The 19,090-nt window shown below is 40.1% G+C and overlaps 1 protein-coding gene across 1 annotated transcript; it reads left to right on the plus strand.

The window, feature by feature from the left end:
• Positions 1-5,523: 5,523 nt before the first annotated feature.
• NUDT19 (nudix hydrolase 19) lies at positions 5,524-12,345 on the plus strand. The gene is made up of 3 exons (XM_082608122.1): positions 5,524-6,391; positions 10,293-10,500; positions 11,391-12,345. Exons 1-3 carry the CDS (start codon positions 5,678-5,680, stop codon positions 11,594-11,596), a joined length of 1,128 nt encoding a protein of 375 aa, XP_082464248.1. The 5' UTR covers positions 5,524-5,677; the 3' UTR covers positions 11,597-12,345.
• The last annotated feature ends 6,745 nt before the right edge of the window (positions 12,346-19,090 follow it).

Genomic DNA, 19,090 nt, shown 5'->3' on the forward strand with positions numbered 1-19,090 from the left:
AGGCTAAGAAAGAAAAGTGCTGTAGGACTGGCCTCTGCCTTTCTTTGGGGAATGCCTCCTTCTGCAATGTGGGACCAACTGTGATGGGCAGGGCTCTGCCTTTCTCTCTGAGTACCTCAGACAAGTCACTGACCTCCCTGTGCCTCACTTCTCTCATCTGTGAAATGGGGGGGGCCCAACTGATTAACTCAAAGTTCCCTTCCAGGGCTTAAAACATTTAACAGAATGCAGTTAAACAAAAAAGGGTTGTTTTGTTTGTTTGGGGTTTTGGTGGGGAGGGGGTTGTCATTGTTGGTTTTGGTGCATATGGAAACGGAATCTTAGTTTGTCTAAAATTAGTCTGTTGGTAGAATTCCATATGAATTTTAAAAATCAGAATGAACTAAGCTTACTGCGATTTTAGTCCACATCAGAATTAGTGTCTGGACTTAAAAGCAAATTTGTATAAATGCTACTTATTTATAGTGTTTAAATTAGATTAGGAATTTAAATTCAGACTCTACGTCTGAGTCCAAGAAAGCCTAGTGTTTATTAGACAGTTTGTTTTACCCAGCAATCTAAACTGATTCTGGTAAATTACAGATGTGAAATCCCATCATTTGTCATGGAGTCTAAGAGAATCCTACTCTGTAACTGACCTGGTGCCCTCAGAAGTATAATTGCATTGGCTGCCTGATGTTGGGAAACTAGCACAGCATGGGCTGTTTTGTATATGGCAACAGATCCTAGTTGGAATTAAATGCTCCGTGTGTACTGTTTGAATAACACGTCTAACTAAATGGCTATTAATAATTAAAAATTAAAGATAATGTGCAGCATTTATAACTTAGTTGAAAAAGGCACCCTCAAATGATTCAGCTATCAACTCTTATGATTTTTTAAGATATTCTTAATCTTCTTCATGCACATTTAAATTGAAGTGAATATCCTGATCAACATATTTACCCTTCACAGATTTCATTACATAAAGAGATGTTCAGAAAGACTCCAGGATTGTAAATCTCCAGGTGCTTTTCTACAATACAATTATACTAATCTTTTTTTTTTTTTTTTTGCGGTACACGGGCCTCTCACTGTTGTGGCCTCTCCCGCCGCGGAGCACGGGCTCCGGACGAGCAGGCTCACGGGCCCAGCTGCTCCGCAGCACGTGGGATCCTCCCGGACCGGGGCATGAACCCGCGTCCCCTGCATCGTCAGGCAGACTCTCAACCACTGCGCCACCAGGGAAGCCCTATGCTCATCTTTTAATGCAGGATGGAATCCAGGAAGAATAGTGGGTCTCCACATAAATGATCTTTGGCTGTGGTCAATGTAGATCAAAGTCATGTTCAAATACTGTTTATTTGGCTCTTAGGAACTGACCGAAGGTGCAGGAACTGACCACATGCTGCAGCCCTCTGTCCATGAGCACAAGATGGATTTCTGGAAAAGCATTCCTCTCTTTCATTTACTTATTTTCATCTCATTACACAGAGGATTGTGGGTGTTTTCATTGCAGTACTGTGAGATCTGGGCATCCTGCTTCTTTGGTGTTTCAGTTTAGAATGTTATAACCTTAAGGCTTATATGACAAACGTAAACAAGCCAAATGAGAACTCCTGTTGGCAAAATGATTTTCAAGAGTCCTTCTAACATGCTGTTGTCAGAAAGCAAATTTGAATGTCCTTTGTCTGTAGGTTTGTGTTAGGCACATAGAGAAGATCTAAGAGGAAATATACAGAAATGAAAATGTATGTTAAGGTGGTGGAATTACGAATGGTATTTTTTCAATATATTTTTATTTAATATTGTTTTTACAATAAAAGTTTGAATGCTCTTATCATCTAGAAAATATTAGTTATTAAAATATAAATTTTAACAGTTAGGGTCTCATTTATAATGAGAAACAATTTCAGAACACCCATCCCCTCCCCAACCCCACCAGGCGCCACAAACAGGCAAAGCAAAACTTTTGGAATCTTACCTGCAGAGAATCAGAAGCAGTTTTGAAATGCAGCATCAAGACAGAATAGCATCGAGGTTAGGAGCACTGACTATGGAATAGGGTACCCCTGAGTTCAGATCCATTCTTATTGAAGATTTTCATTAATCTCCCTGACCTCAATTTCCTTATCCTTACAATGGGAATAATAATAGGATATACTTCATAGGGATATTGAGATAAGACTTTTTTCAGGCACAGGGCTCAATAAATGTTGGCTGCCTAAAATGGGACGGTTGGGCAAAAGAAGCAATATATATGAAAACATTAACTTTCTATAACTTAGGTAAAATCTGCTGGAAATCATTTTGAAGATTAAAACTAGATAAACTTGTCAATGAAAGAAGATATGTAATAAAAAGGTCAAGGTTACAGAGGGAAATTCAGGTTGATCTAGAAGTTGGAATCTGTACATTTTTAAAGTCAAACTTATTGAGGTATAATTTAAATACAGTAACATTCACCCTTCTTAGTTATGCGGTTTTGAGTTTTGACAAATATGTACAACCATGTATCCACCGCTGCAGTCAAGATATAGAATGTTTTCATCACCACCCAAAAGTTCCCCCATGTCCTTTGTAGGCAATCCTTTCCTCTCATCCCAGGATCTGGCAACCACTGATCTGATTTCTGTCCCTACAGTGTTGCCTCTTCCAGAATGTCACCTAAGTGGAATCTATGCATTTTTGAGAAAACATATTGTGAACCTTTTTTAAACCCTTTTCAAAAAACATTTTGAGAAATCATTTTTATGTAATGATTCTTGGTGCCCTGAATGTTGCTGGTCATTCATAGGTGAATTCCATTTAACTGCAGTGACATGCCTTCATTTCTAGGCAGGTTGAACAAACTCTCCTGCTACTGTGGATTTTCCAAACTGAAGTCATCTCTCCATGGCTAGCCCCTGCATTCTCTTCCTTTCTTTTTCCACTGAAAAACATGATAAATAATGGATAACAGAAATGAATTTGGGCTCAATGAAGTAGAGATTGAAATAAAAGTCCACTTGGAGCTATGCTTAAGAAACAATATGACATGTTTGGAAAGTTGTTTTTTTTTCTTTCAGGATCATGCATGTTCTAATCAAATAAGAACATTTGTTATTGTAAAGATAGCTGGGGAAGACCAGACCAGTGGAACATAAGAACCAAGAGCCAAGTGTCCTTCTCTGAAGTAAGCAACTGTTGTCATAAACAAAGTGACTCAACTCTTGTGATCAAGTGGCACATGGTAACTGCTAGCCCTAGTAGGGGATGGTTGTGTGCACTTACTGTCAGGCCTGGAGTAGCTGGCACTGTGCCCCTGGCAGAACAGGGCAGGGCAGGACACTCGGAGGACACGCCAATAGGTCTGGAGACAGATTCCAAACAACACTTGCTGCACGTGTCACCTTACATAAATCACAATCAACTGTCTTTCCATATCTCTTGCCCATTTTCTACACAATTGGAGGTTTTTTCTTCTCAGTCCTTTGTGATAGGCATTAGAGATATTTTCTCAGTTTATTATATCTTGGACTTTCTTATGGTGTCTTTTGTCATAATAAAGTTATAAATATGCACGGTGTGTCAAATTGATCAATCTTTTCCCTTATGCTTCTAGATTTTGAGTCAAAGACTATAGAGGAATTTACCTGTTTTCTCCTAATGCTTCAATGGTTTTTTATCCACTGTGGTAGCCAGCCTCCAAGATGACCACCAATGATCCCCACCACCTGGTGTTTTCATGTAGTCCCCTCTCACACGGAATAGAGCTGACCAGTGTAACAATAGGATACTGTGGAAGTGATGGAATGTGACTCCTGAGGCTAAGTCAGGAAATGCATCATGACTTCTTCCTTCCTCTCTTGGATCGTTAACTACCATGTCTCAAAGACATCCAAGCAGCACTATGGAGAGGCCAATATGGTGAGGAACTGAGGCCTCTGGCCAACAGCCATATGAGTGAGCCATTGTAGAAATGGATCCCTCAGCCCCTAATCAAGCCCCAGCTGACATGCTCACCAGTCTCACGGGAAATAGAACCCAGCTAAGATGCTCTTGAAATCCTGATCCACAGAAACTGTGAGATAATAAATGTTCATTGTTTGAAGCCACCGATTTTTCAACCTCCCAAGCTAAAACTTTAATTCCTTCTTTTCCCTTGCTCTGCATATTCAACCAATGACCACATTACCTCAAGTCTACCTCCTAAATACTCTCTAGTGAATCATTCCCTTCTTCCCACCTCACCCCCTCTTCACAGCCACTCTCCTAGTTTAGACCCTCACCATTTCTTCCCCAGCACATTCCACGGGCCTCCAGAACAGCCCCATCTAATTGAGTCATCATGCAGTTGTCAGGGTGACCTTTGAAGATATGAACTTAATCATGTCACCACCTTTTATGGCTTCCCATGGCTTAAAGCACTGAAATCACCTAGAGAAGGTAGGGGATTGTTAAAAACACAGGCTCCAGGGTGCCATCCTAGACTCCACAATAGATTGTGAAATGACTGTCTCAGAGCAGAGAGCCATGCAGTGGGAAAGCAGGTAAGGGAGGGGTCCCTAACTGTGGATTATGCAGAGACTCAAGATGGATGAAATTTGGCAGACTCCACCCCCCTCCCCAACCTGCCAGTACATGGGTGCTCCCTTGGCCTCTGTGTTTTTCTAAACATGTGGTCTTGTTTCCTGTTTCTGGGATGCAGTCAGTACACAGGGATCTGCATCTTTAGAAAACGATGCCAACAAAAATCAACCTAAATACTGTTGCCCTCTCTGGATTCTCCCCCAGGGAATATCCCACATTAAAATGATAGTTTGAAAATGAGGCTCAACAATAGTCTATATGCTCATCCGGACACATAACAAATGCGTGATACAATAGCAAGATATAATAGCAATTGTGGAGAAACCGTTGGTAACTAATAAGGAACTATAAAAGAGAAGACTGCTTTAACAGGCTCTTTCTAAAGGCAGAGCAGAGCGAAATTTCCCTCTCTAGGCTTGGATTAAAATTCTCCCATGAAAGTGGAAATTATCCAGTGACCTAAGATGCTTAAGGTGGTCCTAGGTGCCCTGACAATAAAAGGTGTCCAGATAGGAGCTTGTCTGGGGATTCAAGGAGGACCTTTCACACTCAGATTGTGCTGTGTGAAATTTGTAATTTGGTATCTGGTTCATGCATCAGTTTCACATTGCTGGGGTTCATGTGAGCCTGCAAAGCTCAGACACCTAGCCCTTGGACGCACCCCCCACCCCACCCCCCGCCAAAGGAAACAAACCCTCTTTGTTTAATCGAGAAAGTCCTAGTTCTCAGGTTTTGGTCGGGTAGGTGTCACCAGGCCTAGGTTTGCATCGCACTTTTACCTCGACAGGTCATTGTGCGATCATAAGCATTCCTGCTCTTGGTCCAAGTGTCCTGAGTGAGGGTGTTGAGGCCCTCCTAGCAAGCGGGGGTGACAGCCCTTGCCCCGCGAGAGTGACCTGGCTGGGAACAAGGGCACTCGAGGCGGAGCTTCATCGCGCTGGCACACGCCTGCTTCTCCCCCTTACAGGCAGGCGCGGGTGAGGCCAAACAGCCCGGGTTCACCGACCGCCCAGCGCGCACCTTGCCGGGAGTTCACCCAGCGAGACGCCGGCCTCCGTCCTCAAGCCCAGGGAAAACTCCAGCCGCACCAGAAGCTGAGCCCGGAAGCCGCGCGCCGCCACACGCCATGAGCGGCCCCCTGCGGCCGGGCCCAAGCAGTTGGCGGCGGGCGGCCACTGTGGTGCTGGCTGCGGGCTGGACGCTCCCGGTCACCGCCGCCCCGTCGCGGCCCCCGCCGCCCGCCGAGGGCTTCCGGCTGCTGCTGCTGCTACGCTCCGCGCGCCAAGGCTTCTTGCCCGGGGCGCACGTCTTCCCGGGTGGGGTGCTGGACGCGGCAGACCGCTCGGCCGACTGGCTGCGCCTCTTCGCGCCGCACCACCGGCCGCCCCGCTTCGGTCTGGGCCCGGTGCCGCCCAGACGCGCCACCTTCCCGGTGCTGCCAGATGCCAGGCCCGGAGCCGCCGACGGGGACGAGGCGACGCTGCCGGATGACGTTGCCTTCCGCATCTGCGCCATCCGCGAGGCCTTCGAGGAGGCTGGCGTGCTTCTGCTGCGGCCCAGGGGCCCCGGGCCCGCCGCGCCCGAGCCGGGCCGCGCCCTCGCGCCGCCGCCGGCCCTGGCCGACTGGCGCGCCCGCGTCCGCCGAGACCCGCAGCACTTCCTGCGCCTGTGCGCTCACCTAGACTGCACTCCCGACATCTGGGCGCTACACGACTGGAGCGCCTGGCTCACGCCTTTCACGCAGCGCCGTGGCCGCCGCTTCGAGACCACCTTCTTTCTGTGCTGCCTGTCCGAGCCGCCGCCGGTCTTCCCCGACTTGGTGGAGGTGGTGGACTGCCAGGTAGGCGTCCTCTCGGCGCGGAGTGGAGACCCATGGGAGCTTGGGAATGAGGACCCCCATCCCCGGCCGGCGGCCCAGGCCCACCCGGAACCTCCAGATAGGCCGGGCCCAGAGAAGCTAATTCGCTTGCTCAGGGACATACAGCCAGTACGCGACTGAGGGGTCATGGGACCCAGGTGGTCCGGCCCCCGGCCAGCAGGCCAAAGTCATGACCTTGGTGAACTGCTTTCTACTTTCCCCGGCTTCACAGCCCCAGGGCCTCGACGATGTCTCCCCACGCGGTTTCTCCAGCGGGAGGCCAGCGGAGACGCTAGGAGCTCCGCTAGCGTCGATCAGGTGCCAGGCCCCTTCCTAAGTAAGCACTTGCCATGCATTAACTCATTTCAACCCCCAGCAGTTTGCTTTCTCATAGTTAAGTCTTTTAAAATTTATTTGAGACTGTTTCATTTGAGACTTGTTTTATGGCCACGAATATGGTCTACCTTGGTGAATGATCCCTCTGCACCTAAAAAGAATGTGTATTCTGCTGTATTTGATGGAGTGTTTGTAGAACTGTCAGGTTAAGTTCGTTGATAATGTCCTCAGGTCTTCCATATCATTTACCTGTTGCAACAAGTACTGAGAGAGGAATGCTGAAATCTTCAAAGAATAATTGCGGATTTGTTTTTTTCTCTTTTCAGTTCCATCAGGTTTTGCTTCGTGTATTCTGAAGCTCCCTTGTAAGGTGCTGCATAGGACTATTCAAGCTTGATGGATTGAGCCTTTGATTATGATGAAATATCCTTCTTTATCCCTGGCAATGTTCCTTATTCTGAAATCTGAAGTTTACCATCTGATACTAATACAGCCGCTCAGACTTTCATTTGATTAGCAATAGCATAATATATCTTTTTCCATTCTTTACTTTTAATCTGTGTCTTTATATTTAAAGTGTGTTTCCTGTAGGCAGCATATAGTCTTACTTTTTTATCCAATATGACAGTTTCTGCCTTTCAACTGGAGTGTTTCGATCATTTGTATTCAGTGTTATTCTCAATAAGGTTAACTTCAAATCTACCATCTTGCTGTTTTTTAATCTGTCCCCTCTATTCTTTAAACTGTTTTTCTTCTTTTCCTGACTTCTTTTGATTAATTGAGTACTTTTAGGACTCTGTTTTAGCTCCATTATTGACTTATTAACTATACTTTTTTGTGATTGCTTTAGGGTTTGCAATATACATCTCTCATTTCATGTGTAGTATTAGAACCTTAAAATAATATACTTCCATTTCTCCCCTCCTGTCATTTATGCTTTTGTTGTCATACATTTGACTTTTATTTCTATTATAAACTCTATAATACACTCTGATTATTTTTGCTTTAAATAGTCAATCTGTTAAAGACTGTGAAAATGAGGGGGAAATGTCTTTTATGTTTACCTGCATATGTACCATTCTTAGCACTCTGCATTACTTTGTGTGGATTTAATCTACATCTGGTATCTTTCTGCCTAAAGAACTTCCTCTAATATGTATTTCAGATCTTCTAAATTTGTTTAGAATGAATGAATCTAAATTCATTCTAAGCAATGAATCTTCTAAATTTTGTTTGTCTGAAAATACATTATTTTGCTTTTGGTTTTTGAAAGATATTTTGGCTGGGTATAGAATTATTTGTAGGTTAACAGTTTGGGTTTTTTTCTTCTCTCTCTCAGTACTTAAAAATGTTGCTTCATTATTTTCTGGTTTGCATAATCTTCTGTTGAGAAGTCTGCTTTTTTTTTCTAACAGTTTTATTGAGATATAATTGACATACAGCACTGTGTAAGTTTAAGGCGACAGCATAATGATTTGACTTACATATCCCATGACATAATTACCACAGTAAGTTTAGTGAACATCCATCATCTCATAGAAGAGTTTGCTTTTAACTCTCTGTTCCTCTGTACGTAATGTGTGTTTGTGTTTTTGGTGTGTGTGGCTACTTTAAATATTTCCTCTTAATTATTGGTGTTCAGTAATTTGATTATGATGTGCGTGGTTTTCTTTTTGTTTTATTATTTAATTATTTGTTTCTTCAAACATTTTTCACCTCCCTGTGTTTTCTGGGACTCCGTGTGTGTTGGACTACTTGATAATGTTCCACAGGTCCCTGATGCCTTGTTCATTTTTTTTCAATCTTTTTTCCTCTCTGCTTTATTTTGAATAGATTTACTGCTATGTTTTCAAATTTTCTCCCTTTTCTTTCTTTTTTAAAAAAATAAATTTATTTATTTTATTTATTTATTTTTGGCTGTGTTGGGTCTTTGTTGCTGCGCGCAGGCTTCTCTAGTTGTGGCGAGCGGGGGCTACTCTTTGATGCGGTGCGCGGGCTTCTCATTGCAGTGGTTCTCAACATGGGATGATTTACCCATCCCACCCTCAGGTGCATTTAGCAATATCAGGAGACATTCTTGGTTGTCACAACTCAGGGACTTCTACTGGCTTCTACTGGGTACAGCCCAGGGATGCTGCTGAATATCCTTCCACAAAGAATTATCTGGCTTAAAGTGTCAGAACTGCCGAAGTTCAGAAACTGAGGGGCAACAGTGGAATTTAGAGCCAGTGCCACCCCACCCCACCACCGCCCTGTGAGTTTGAAGCCCAGGTTTTTTAGTTAGAGGATCTTCCTACGTTTTCTCATCTGTAAAATGAGAGTATGCAGGGTTATCCTAAGGATTGGAAATATTTTATGTAAAGCATTTTTGCTCAAAATACTTCTACTAGTAACTAGTAAAACTAGTGTTTTACTAGTGACAAGTAACCAATAAACAATAAGTTATTTAAGTTATTTTAGCCTATGGTCTAGACCAACCTGAACAGGTTGAATTAAGTGAGTTAATGCCTATTGTTTAACCGTTTATCTTCATTGTTACCACTGAACTCACATGATACCTTAGAGATTGGGTGGTCCTTTGAGGCCAGAGCTTTGTTTTTCGAAATGTAGCCTTGGCCAACTTCAGAAGAATCGAGGGTGCTTATTAAACATAGATTGCTGGGCCCCATAGATTGAAGATTTAACAAGTTTCTCAGGTTTCTCATACAAGCTTGTAAACTTTGGGCCTATAGTTATTCAAGGCAGTCAATCTCAACTCCCTGGTTTTGGGTGTGAGAATCAGTTTCCCCAGTGTAAGGAGATATTTAGTAAACCAGTTAAAGAAAGACCTTTTGGGGTTATTTTGTATTATTGGATCAGCTCTTTTTATCTAAATGTGTATGGAAGGAAGGCTTGGGAAAGTGGGCAGGTCACAGCAGTGAGGCCACTTAAGTGAAATGGGTAAGTGCTATCTGGTTGATACCGTGCAGTTATTACACTCCTGGGCCAATAGACTGAGTCACATCTCTTGACCTTCCTGAAAGCTTCTCTTGCTCCGGCCTCTTTACCTTCCTTGTAACACATGGCACATATCATGCTACATTTTGTTTGCTGAAGGCCCTATTAGGGCCTGAGAGATCTTTGTCTCATCCACCACCACATCCTCAGTGCCTAGCCAAGGCGCCCATTTATGGGAGGAATGAACGGGCACTAAATTCTCAATCTGCTGTCATGAGTTTATACTTCTTCCTTTAGGAGTGACCAGAACCACCTTGCGTTCTTAGCATCCCCTGCCTTTTATGCTGAACAACGCTCCCAGGTCAACCCTTTGTGATCTATCCTGGTTTATTTACTAGTTCTCAGGATCAGTGTCCCAATAATCAACCTCTGAAGGGGATCAACCCAGCTTTCTTCAAATCTTTTCATGTTGTCTCAGAGGAATCTAGCAAGACACATTAATGAATTACTTTTACATTTTCAATTAGCTCTTAGGTACTGATCTAAGGATCTCGAGTCTTGCGTTGTCTATAGGATAAACTTCAGGAAGTCTTACCTTTGTCTTCCGCAGTGGTCATCTCCGTCAGAGGCAACTGAAAGCTTCATATCAAAGGAAATTTGGCTTGCGCCTCCACAGTTCTATGAAATAAGAAGACTAGAACACTTTGCCTCTCTCTCTGACTTGCACAAATTTTGTTTGGATCGTGAATTAGAAGGGGTGGAAAGATGGCTGCCGATCACATTATTAACTGCTGATGGAACAATCCAGCTTTTACCAGGTAAATCAGTGAGTTATCAGTGTTTTTGTTAGTATTCACATTTAATGCTCTGGGCCGTATGGCAGTATTATCTCACACAGAGACATGAATTACAGTCTCGGTTTTACACACTACAAGAGGTACTAATTAAATAAGATCAAGGTCTGTAAGATATTCATAGTATTTATTATAACTAGAAATTCTGGACACATTACTTTATATACACTTATGTAAATATATTTCCTGGACACTGACAAAGTTCTTTGTCGTACATTAGCTCACTTTTTTACATTTTAATGTTAAATTATGCAAACTTTAAATTGTACTTATTTGATTGAAAGAGAGTTTGTTGGTAGTCAATTGTTGTTGGGCGAATACAGGATAGAGGTTTTATAGCCGCTTACAGTGGAGTTTTGTGACCTTTCTCACTTACGGCTGCTTATCTCACTTCTCAGAATTGTGAAAATATTTGTTATTCATCCTACAGTGGGACAGCTTAGCAGTTTTGATGTGTAAATAATAATTTCTGTAATTTAACCTTAAAATGATTAAAGCAGCCCACATTGAAACACCAAAAATATATGGATATCAAGGCCAACATTAACATTGAATGGGATAAAGAGAGTCATGAATTAGTGTAAAAAATTATAGTTCAGGATGTAAAAATACTAGTCATAAATATTTATGTACCCAAAGAAAATTCTTGGCTGGAAAATGGAGAACTGGGGAGGGTAGGGGGGGTATTAAAAACACAAGAAATAAATTGAGGTAAGCACAAAAAATTAGGATTTTTTAACAACTATCTCAGTTCCAAACACCTGAAGTAGATAAAAATAAACACTGATTTATATATCACAAATATATTGGAATGTTTTATAAAATAACACTAAAATTAAAATATTATTTTTCAGGAGATGAGATGTACTTAGAAGATTCAAACTTTCTAGAAAATTTTATGTCCACTGAAAAAAAGAATGAAGAAATCATGAAAGAAGGCAAGAAATTTCACCGAGTAGTGATGTACAATCGCCATGATTATAACATCTACGTGACAGTTCAGTCAAAGTATAAACATGTTTACCCTAAGAACTATGTAGTGAGTAAGAGCCGTCTGTAGAGAACGGCTTCTTTGTAAGCTGGCCGCCTTGAAGTTGTCCTGATGAAAAATGAGGGTTGACTAGACATGCCTGGAACTTAAGGAACTTTGTGCCTGTAAGTTCTAGTACGGTCTTTCAAGTGTATTATGGAGCTCTCTTATTTTATTCTTTAAACCTTACAGTATCACACAAGTATAAAGTATTAATGATCTTGTTACCAAAACGAGAAAAAAATTTTCACGAGGGTTTCCACTTCTGTATTGTTTTGTTATCAGAAGTTTAAATAAGATGTTCTACTGTATTGTCTTTTAACTGTATTAGCACTCTGCCTGATGTGCTGGGAGATTGATCCATGAATTCCTTAGACTTTCTGCTGGAATTAATTTAAGGGTGTATGATTAGATACATGGTGAACGGTAGACTGAGGTGACCTTCAAGTGACAGTGTCATTATTTTCTTATGACTTTAGCTTGATGATTAAGAGATAATTATGTTTAAAACAAATGGCGTGAGTTATTAGGTTTACCAAATTGGAAATTCGTTTAGTGACTGTTGTAAAGAAATATGAAGCCATAACAAAAGCCATAATTATTTTTACCTTGGAGGGCTAGTTAACAGAATACAGAGAGGTTAGAGGGTTGTAGAACTATTCATCATTTAATGGTACTTACTAATGGTGTTTGTTTTCAGTGTTTTTAATATGGGTAATTTTTTCACCTCCTCTTAAGAGGAATAATGTTTATTGATTAAAGATGGGAAATGGTTTAGACGCCAGTTCATTTTAGATCTTTGACTATATTATGCATTGTACATTGAATTTCATTTTTCATGAAATGTTCTGGTTTTCCTACCTATAAAATAGAGCTATTGATAATTCAAGTTTATGTGTATTATTTAGTCCTACTTAGAGGAATACATCTAGATCAGTGGTTCTCAATCCGGGCACTTTTGCCCTTCAGGGGCATTGGGCAGTGTCTGGATAAATTTGGGTTGTCACAACTGACAGTGCAATACTTCTACCATCTAGTGGCGATACAGTTTAATATCCTGCAATGCACAGGACAGCCACCCACAGTGAAGAATTATCTGGCCAAGTTTGAGAACTCTGATCTAGAGGAAAATCTATTGTCTTTGGTAAATGGTTCCAACATGTAAATTTTGAGAGCCACAGATAGAATTAGCATTCAGTCTGGCTTCTGAATCTATAGAAGTTCTCCTTACTCACTTTTGGCCTTGGGCATACTATTCTTTCATTCTCACAGAAAACAGAATGTTATAATTGGAAGAACACCATGATTTTGCTGATGAGAAAACTGAGAAACAGATTCACACAGCTAGTTAGTGCCACAGCCAAGAGTAGAACCTGATTCTTTTTCTAGCAAGTGGCACCTGTTGCCTGTCACTAAAAGCAGAGGTCTGAATATGTCTGCCCATCGCATCTTGGTATTACAGTTGCCAAGGAAACCACAACACAGCCAAGCATTGGATGAAACAATGCTTTCCTCACATAAAGAGGCAGAGCAAGATCAGCTTTTGAATGACCTCCGTAAGAATCCAAAACTGGGCTGGCATCAGGCTAATATGTTCTTGTCCTCACAGTTCTTTGTTAGTATAAAACAAGAGTGCCCTATAACATGGGAAATATAATAAGGACTTGAATGTAAGGGGACTTCTCTCCTGGGGGATGATTTGTGGGGGGAGCCCTCATATATGGGCATATGTAGGTCACATTCTTTAAAAAGGAACTTGCTTGCCTTCCACTTTCTCTTTTCTCTTCTCACTGGCTGGAAATGGTGGCAACTGGAGCAGCTACCTTGGACCCAGAGGCAGAAGACATGTTAAAGCATAACTGCCTGCCACTTGGATTGCTCACCTCTTGCTTGTTATGTGAAAATGAAAATACATTTCTATTTTATATAAACCACGATATTTTAGGATCTCTTTGTTAAAACAGTTTAGCTTGTTCCCTAATCTATACTTTTCCCTCCTAAGCAGGTTCCCTCAGCATAGCCTTCCCTGGATCAGAAGGGAAATTAAGTTACCAGTTACTGAAGCTAAAAATCTGAGTCATTCATGATTCCTCCCTTTCCTTCATTCCAATATCCAGGTGACTAGCAGGTCCTATTGATCTATTAAACACAATTACCTTGAAACTCCCATCTGCCCACCTCTGCACTGCTATCGCCTTAGTCTAAACCATAGTTGTTTCTTAACCAACTGTAACAGCTTCAGAGCCAGTCTCTTCATTTTCATTCTTCCCCCTCACAATGCATTCCTCCTGAAAAAGTGAACTTGACATTGAAACTTAAGTCATGTCCTGTCAGTGCCCTCATTAAAGCCCTTCCATGGCTTTTCCTGACACTTAAACACTAAATTTGTGGTCTACAAGGCCCCACCTTTCTCTCTGATGTCATCATACACCCCTCTCCCTCTATAATCCCATCAGAAGGGTCTTCTTTCTCTTTCTTGACTGCTCAAAGTTCTTTCCCACCTCAGAACCTTTGCACATACTGTTGCCTTGAGACAAACCTGGATCTCTGAACTGTTTTTGTTCTTGGGTCTCCTTGTTACTGTAGCTTCAGAAAAACAGACATTAAGAACAGAGGTTGGGCATCTAATATGTGGATTATTGGCATGTATAAATAAAAATTCCAGAACAAATAAATAGAAGAAAAGCATTATTTAGAGAACAAAGTTTTCTTGAGCTGAAGGAAAATATTGATCTTCAGATAAAAAGGTCCTGCTATGGTCAAACCAAAAATAAGAAAAATTGTTCAATACCTGGATGACATTTTGAATTTCAAAGACAGAGAATGCATAGACTTTCAGGGAGAAAAAGAAAAGATTACTCACAAAGGCACAAAATCTTCTTAGTGTGTATCACACAGTAACATGATAAACTGGACAGCATATATAATATTCTGAGGGGAAAAGGACGTGTGTGGTCAGTAATTTTATATCAACCATGTGTGAAAGTCACAGAAATAGTCCTTGTTTATATATGGGCTCTGAAGATTCCAGAGCTCTGAAAAATTTGATTTGATTGAAATACTATAGATAATTAAAATTTTGATTATTGGAAATAAAAACTTTTGAAGTAGAAATGCATGGTAGAAGTCCTAATGGCGAGTGTGGAAATAAAATACAGGAAGTAAGTATGAATAGTTAAATATGGCTAAAAAACACTGCAAATATTAAAAATAATTCAAATTTTAACGTATTTTGTAAAAAAAAAAAAAGTAACTTTCTTATAAAAATAATTTGGTTCAATAATCCCAGATTATGTTATCATTAACAGGAAGTGGCTATGGGAGGAATAAAAAAAAAAACATGAAAGGAGGGAATCAATGACTGCAGGTTTGTGATAATACCTGTTCAAGTGTTTTGAATGCAAAAGTGGCTATTAGAATTTAAAACAGAGTGGTCACTTTTCAAATCAGTCAAAAGCAAAGCACAACCCCTAATGTAGAAGATAGAAAATATGAAAATGGCAACAAAACAAAAGCTTAGAATAAGACGGTTCAGGTAGGAATAAATATCAACCATGCTGATGCATGAAAATGGGTTAAGTTTATTGAATGATAAAGAATCTTAGATTAAATGTTTTTAAACCTAGTTATTTAGAGGAACTTGAGAAAGAAGAATAAACCAAGCCCAAAGTTAGCAGAAGAAAGGAAATAATAATAGAAACTTGAGCAAAAATAAATGATACAGAGATAGGAAAACAATAGAAAAGGCTAACAAAACTAAGAGTTGATTCTATGAAAAGATAAAATTGACAAACCATTAGCTAGACTAACCAAGAAAAAAAGAGGATGCAAATCAATAAAACTATAAATGAAAAAGGAGACATTACAACTGATACCACAGAAATAGAAAGGATCATAAGAAACTACAATGAACACAGTATGCCAACAAACTGTGCAACCTAGAAGACATGGGTAAATTCCTGGAAACATAGAACCTACCAAAACTGCATCAGTAAGAAATAGAAGATCTGAACAGGTCAATAATGAGTAAGGAGATTGAATCAGTAATTTAAAAACAAAACAAAACAAAACAAAAAAACAAACCTCCCCAAAAAGAAAGACCCAGGACCACATGGCTTCACTGGTGAATTTTACCAAACATTTAAAGAAGAATTAATGCCAATCCTCAAACTCTTCCAAAATTTGAAGAGGAGGGAACACTCCCAAACTCACAAGGCCAGAATTACCCTGGTACCAAAGGACACTACAAGAAAAAAAACTACACGCCAATATCCCTGATGAATACAGATGCAAAAATTCTAAAGAAAATGCTAGCAAACTGAATTCAGCAGCACATTAAAAGGATCATACACCATCATCAAGTGGGATTCATCCCTGGAATGCAAGGATGGTTCAACATGCAAATCAATAAGTGTTCTACATCACATTAATAAAATGAAAAATAAAAATCATATGAGCAACTCAATAGATGTGGAAAAAGTATTTGACAAAATTCAATATCCATTCATGATAAAAAACAAAAAATTAGTTATAGAAGGACCTCAACATAATAAAAGCCATAGATGACAAGCCCACAGCCAGCATTGTGATCAGTGGTGAAGGGCTGGAAGCTTTTCCTCTAGTATCAGCAATAGGACAAGGATGTCCACTCTCACCATTCCTATTCAACATAGTACTAGAAGAAATCAGGCAAGAAAAAGAAGTAAAAGGCATTAGAATTGGAAAGGAAGAAGTAAAATTGTCTATTTGCAGAACACATGATTTTATATATTGAAAATCCTAAAAACTCCACTGAAAAACTGTTAGGTCTAATCAACTAATTCAGTAAAGTTGCAGAATACAAAATCACCATACAAAGATCATTAGCTTTTCTATACACTAACAACAAATTATCTGAAAAAGAAACAAAGAAGACAATCCCATTTACAATAGCATCAAAAACAATGAAATACTTAGGACTAAATTTAATTAAGGAGGTGAAAGATCTCTATCCTGAAAACTGTAAACCATTGATGAAGAAAAGTGAAGACACAAACAATTGGAAAGATATCCCACATTCATGGACTGGAAGAATTAATATTGTTAAAATGTCCCTACTACCCAAAAGCTTCAGTCAATCGCTATCAAGATTCAAATGGCCTTTTTTTTTAAAAGCAGAAATAGAAAAAAAATTCTAAAATTTATATAGAACTACAAAAGACCCTGAATAGCCAAAGCAATCCTAAGAAAGAACAAAGCTGGAGGCATCACACTTCCTGACTTCCTGACTTCAAACGATATTACAAAGCTATCAGAACAGCGTAGTACTGGCATGAGAACAGACACATAGGCCAACAGAATAGAATTGAGAGCCCAGAGAATGAAACTAGACCCCTATCCTATACCACTCACAAAAATCACTCAAAATGGATTAAAGACTTAAATGTAAGACCTGAAACCACAAAAATAGACGAAAAAGTTTGTTGACATGGGCCTTGTCAATAATTTTTTGAATATGACACCTAAAGCACAAGCAACAAAATTAAAAATAAACAAATGGGACTACATCAAACTAAAAAGCTCCTGCATAGCAAAATAAATGATCAACAAAGTGAAAGGGCAACCAAATGAATGGGAGAAACTATTTGCAAACCATACATCTGATAAGGGGGTTAATATCCAAAATATATAAGGAACTCATACTAGTTAATATCAAAAATGCAATCCAATTAAAAAATGGACAGAGGGCCTGAATAGGTACTTTTCCAAAGAAGGTATTCAGATGGCCAACAGGTACATGATAAGGTGGTCAACATCACTAGTTATTAGGAAAATGCAAATCAAAACCACAGTGAGAGACCAGTAGCTCATACCTGTTGGAATGGTTATCATCAAAAAGACAAGAGATAAGTGTTGGCAAAGATGTGGAGAAAAGGGAACACCTGTGCATTGTTGGTGGGAATGTAAATTGGTACAGCCACTATAGAAAACGGTAAGGAGGGTCCTCAAAAACTTAAAAATAGAACTATCATATGATACCCATTTCTGGGTATATATCTGAGAGAAATTCTGAAGAGATATCAGCACCCCAATGTTCTGTGAAGCACCATTTACAATAGCCAGGACATGAAAACAACCTAAGTGTCCATCAACAGATGAACAGATAAAGATATACGTATCTATCTATCTACCTATTTATCTATATATATGTATGTGATGGAATACTATTCAGTCATAAAAAGAAGGAAATCCTGGCATTTGAGACAACATGGATGGACCTTGAGGACCTTATACTACGTAAAATAAGGCAGACAGTGAAAGACAAATACTGTATTATCTTACTTATATGTGGAGTCCAAAAAACAACCTCCTAGAAACAGAAATCAGATTTGTGGTTGCCAGAGGTAGGGGTAGGCGTGAGGGAATTGTGGAGGTGGTCAGAAGTACAATCTTCAAGTTATTAGATAAATAAGGTCTAGGAATGTAATGTACATGATGAGAATAGTTAACAATACTGTATTATGTATTTGAAAGTTGCTAAAAGAGTAGATGGTAACAGTTCTTATCACAGGGGAAAAAATCTTGTAACTGATGGATGGATGGTGGTGATGGATGTTAACTAAACTTACTGTGGTAATCATTTCACAATATATACATATATCAAACCATTATGTTGTACACTTTAAACTTATACAATATTATATGTCAATTATATCTCAAAACTGGAAAAAATTAAATCTAATTATAAGTTGTTTAAAAACAATACTGCACGAGGGCTAAAAATAAAAAGAGGGGAGCACAAGCAAGAAGAGCTTAGAGAGTACTAATCAGATGAGATGGAATTCATCATAGGAACCAATAAATAAAAGTTAATTTTAGTTTGATATATACAGTTAAAAATGAAGATACGAGAATCTTGCAGTGAGTAACACAATATTAAGCTATGGAAAAAATACATTAGAAACAAGGATAATCTGACAGATGTATAATATTAGTGGGAACCATGACAAATGCCTTCTCTGATGCATAGAATAAGTCCATAAAAGGTAACTGAGGCGTCTCGGAAAGACCCTGGACAGGCATCAGGCTTCTGCTTTTGGGTTGAATGACATAACTGCAAAAGTTCATTCCATCTCAACTGATGCAAAATAAATACAACTTTAAAATTTCTTTTAGGGCTTCCCTCGTGGTGAGGTGGTTAAGAATCCGCCTGCCAATGCAGGGTACACGGGTTTGAGCCCTGGTCCGGGAAGATCCCACATGCCGTGGAGCAACTAAGCCTGTGCACCACACCTGCTGAGCCTGCGCTCTAGAGCCCGTGAGCCGCAACTACTCAGCCCGCGTGCCACAACTAGTGAAGCCTGTGCGCCTAGAGCCGGTGCTCCGCAACAAGAGAAGCCACCGCAATGAGAAGCATGCCCACCACAACGAAGAATACCCCCGCTTGCCGCAACTAGAGAAAGCCTGTGCGCAGCAACGAAGACCCAACGCAGCCAAAAATAAATAAAATTTTAAAAAAATCAGCTGACAAAATGATGAAGCCAG

This window comes from Mesoplodon mirus, assembly GCF_964341445.2.
Source record: "Mesoplodon mirus genome assembly, chromosome: 19".
NCBI classification, from domain to species: Eukaryota; Metazoa; Chordata; class Mammalia; order Artiodactyla; family Ziphiidae; genus Mesoplodon; species Mesoplodon mirus.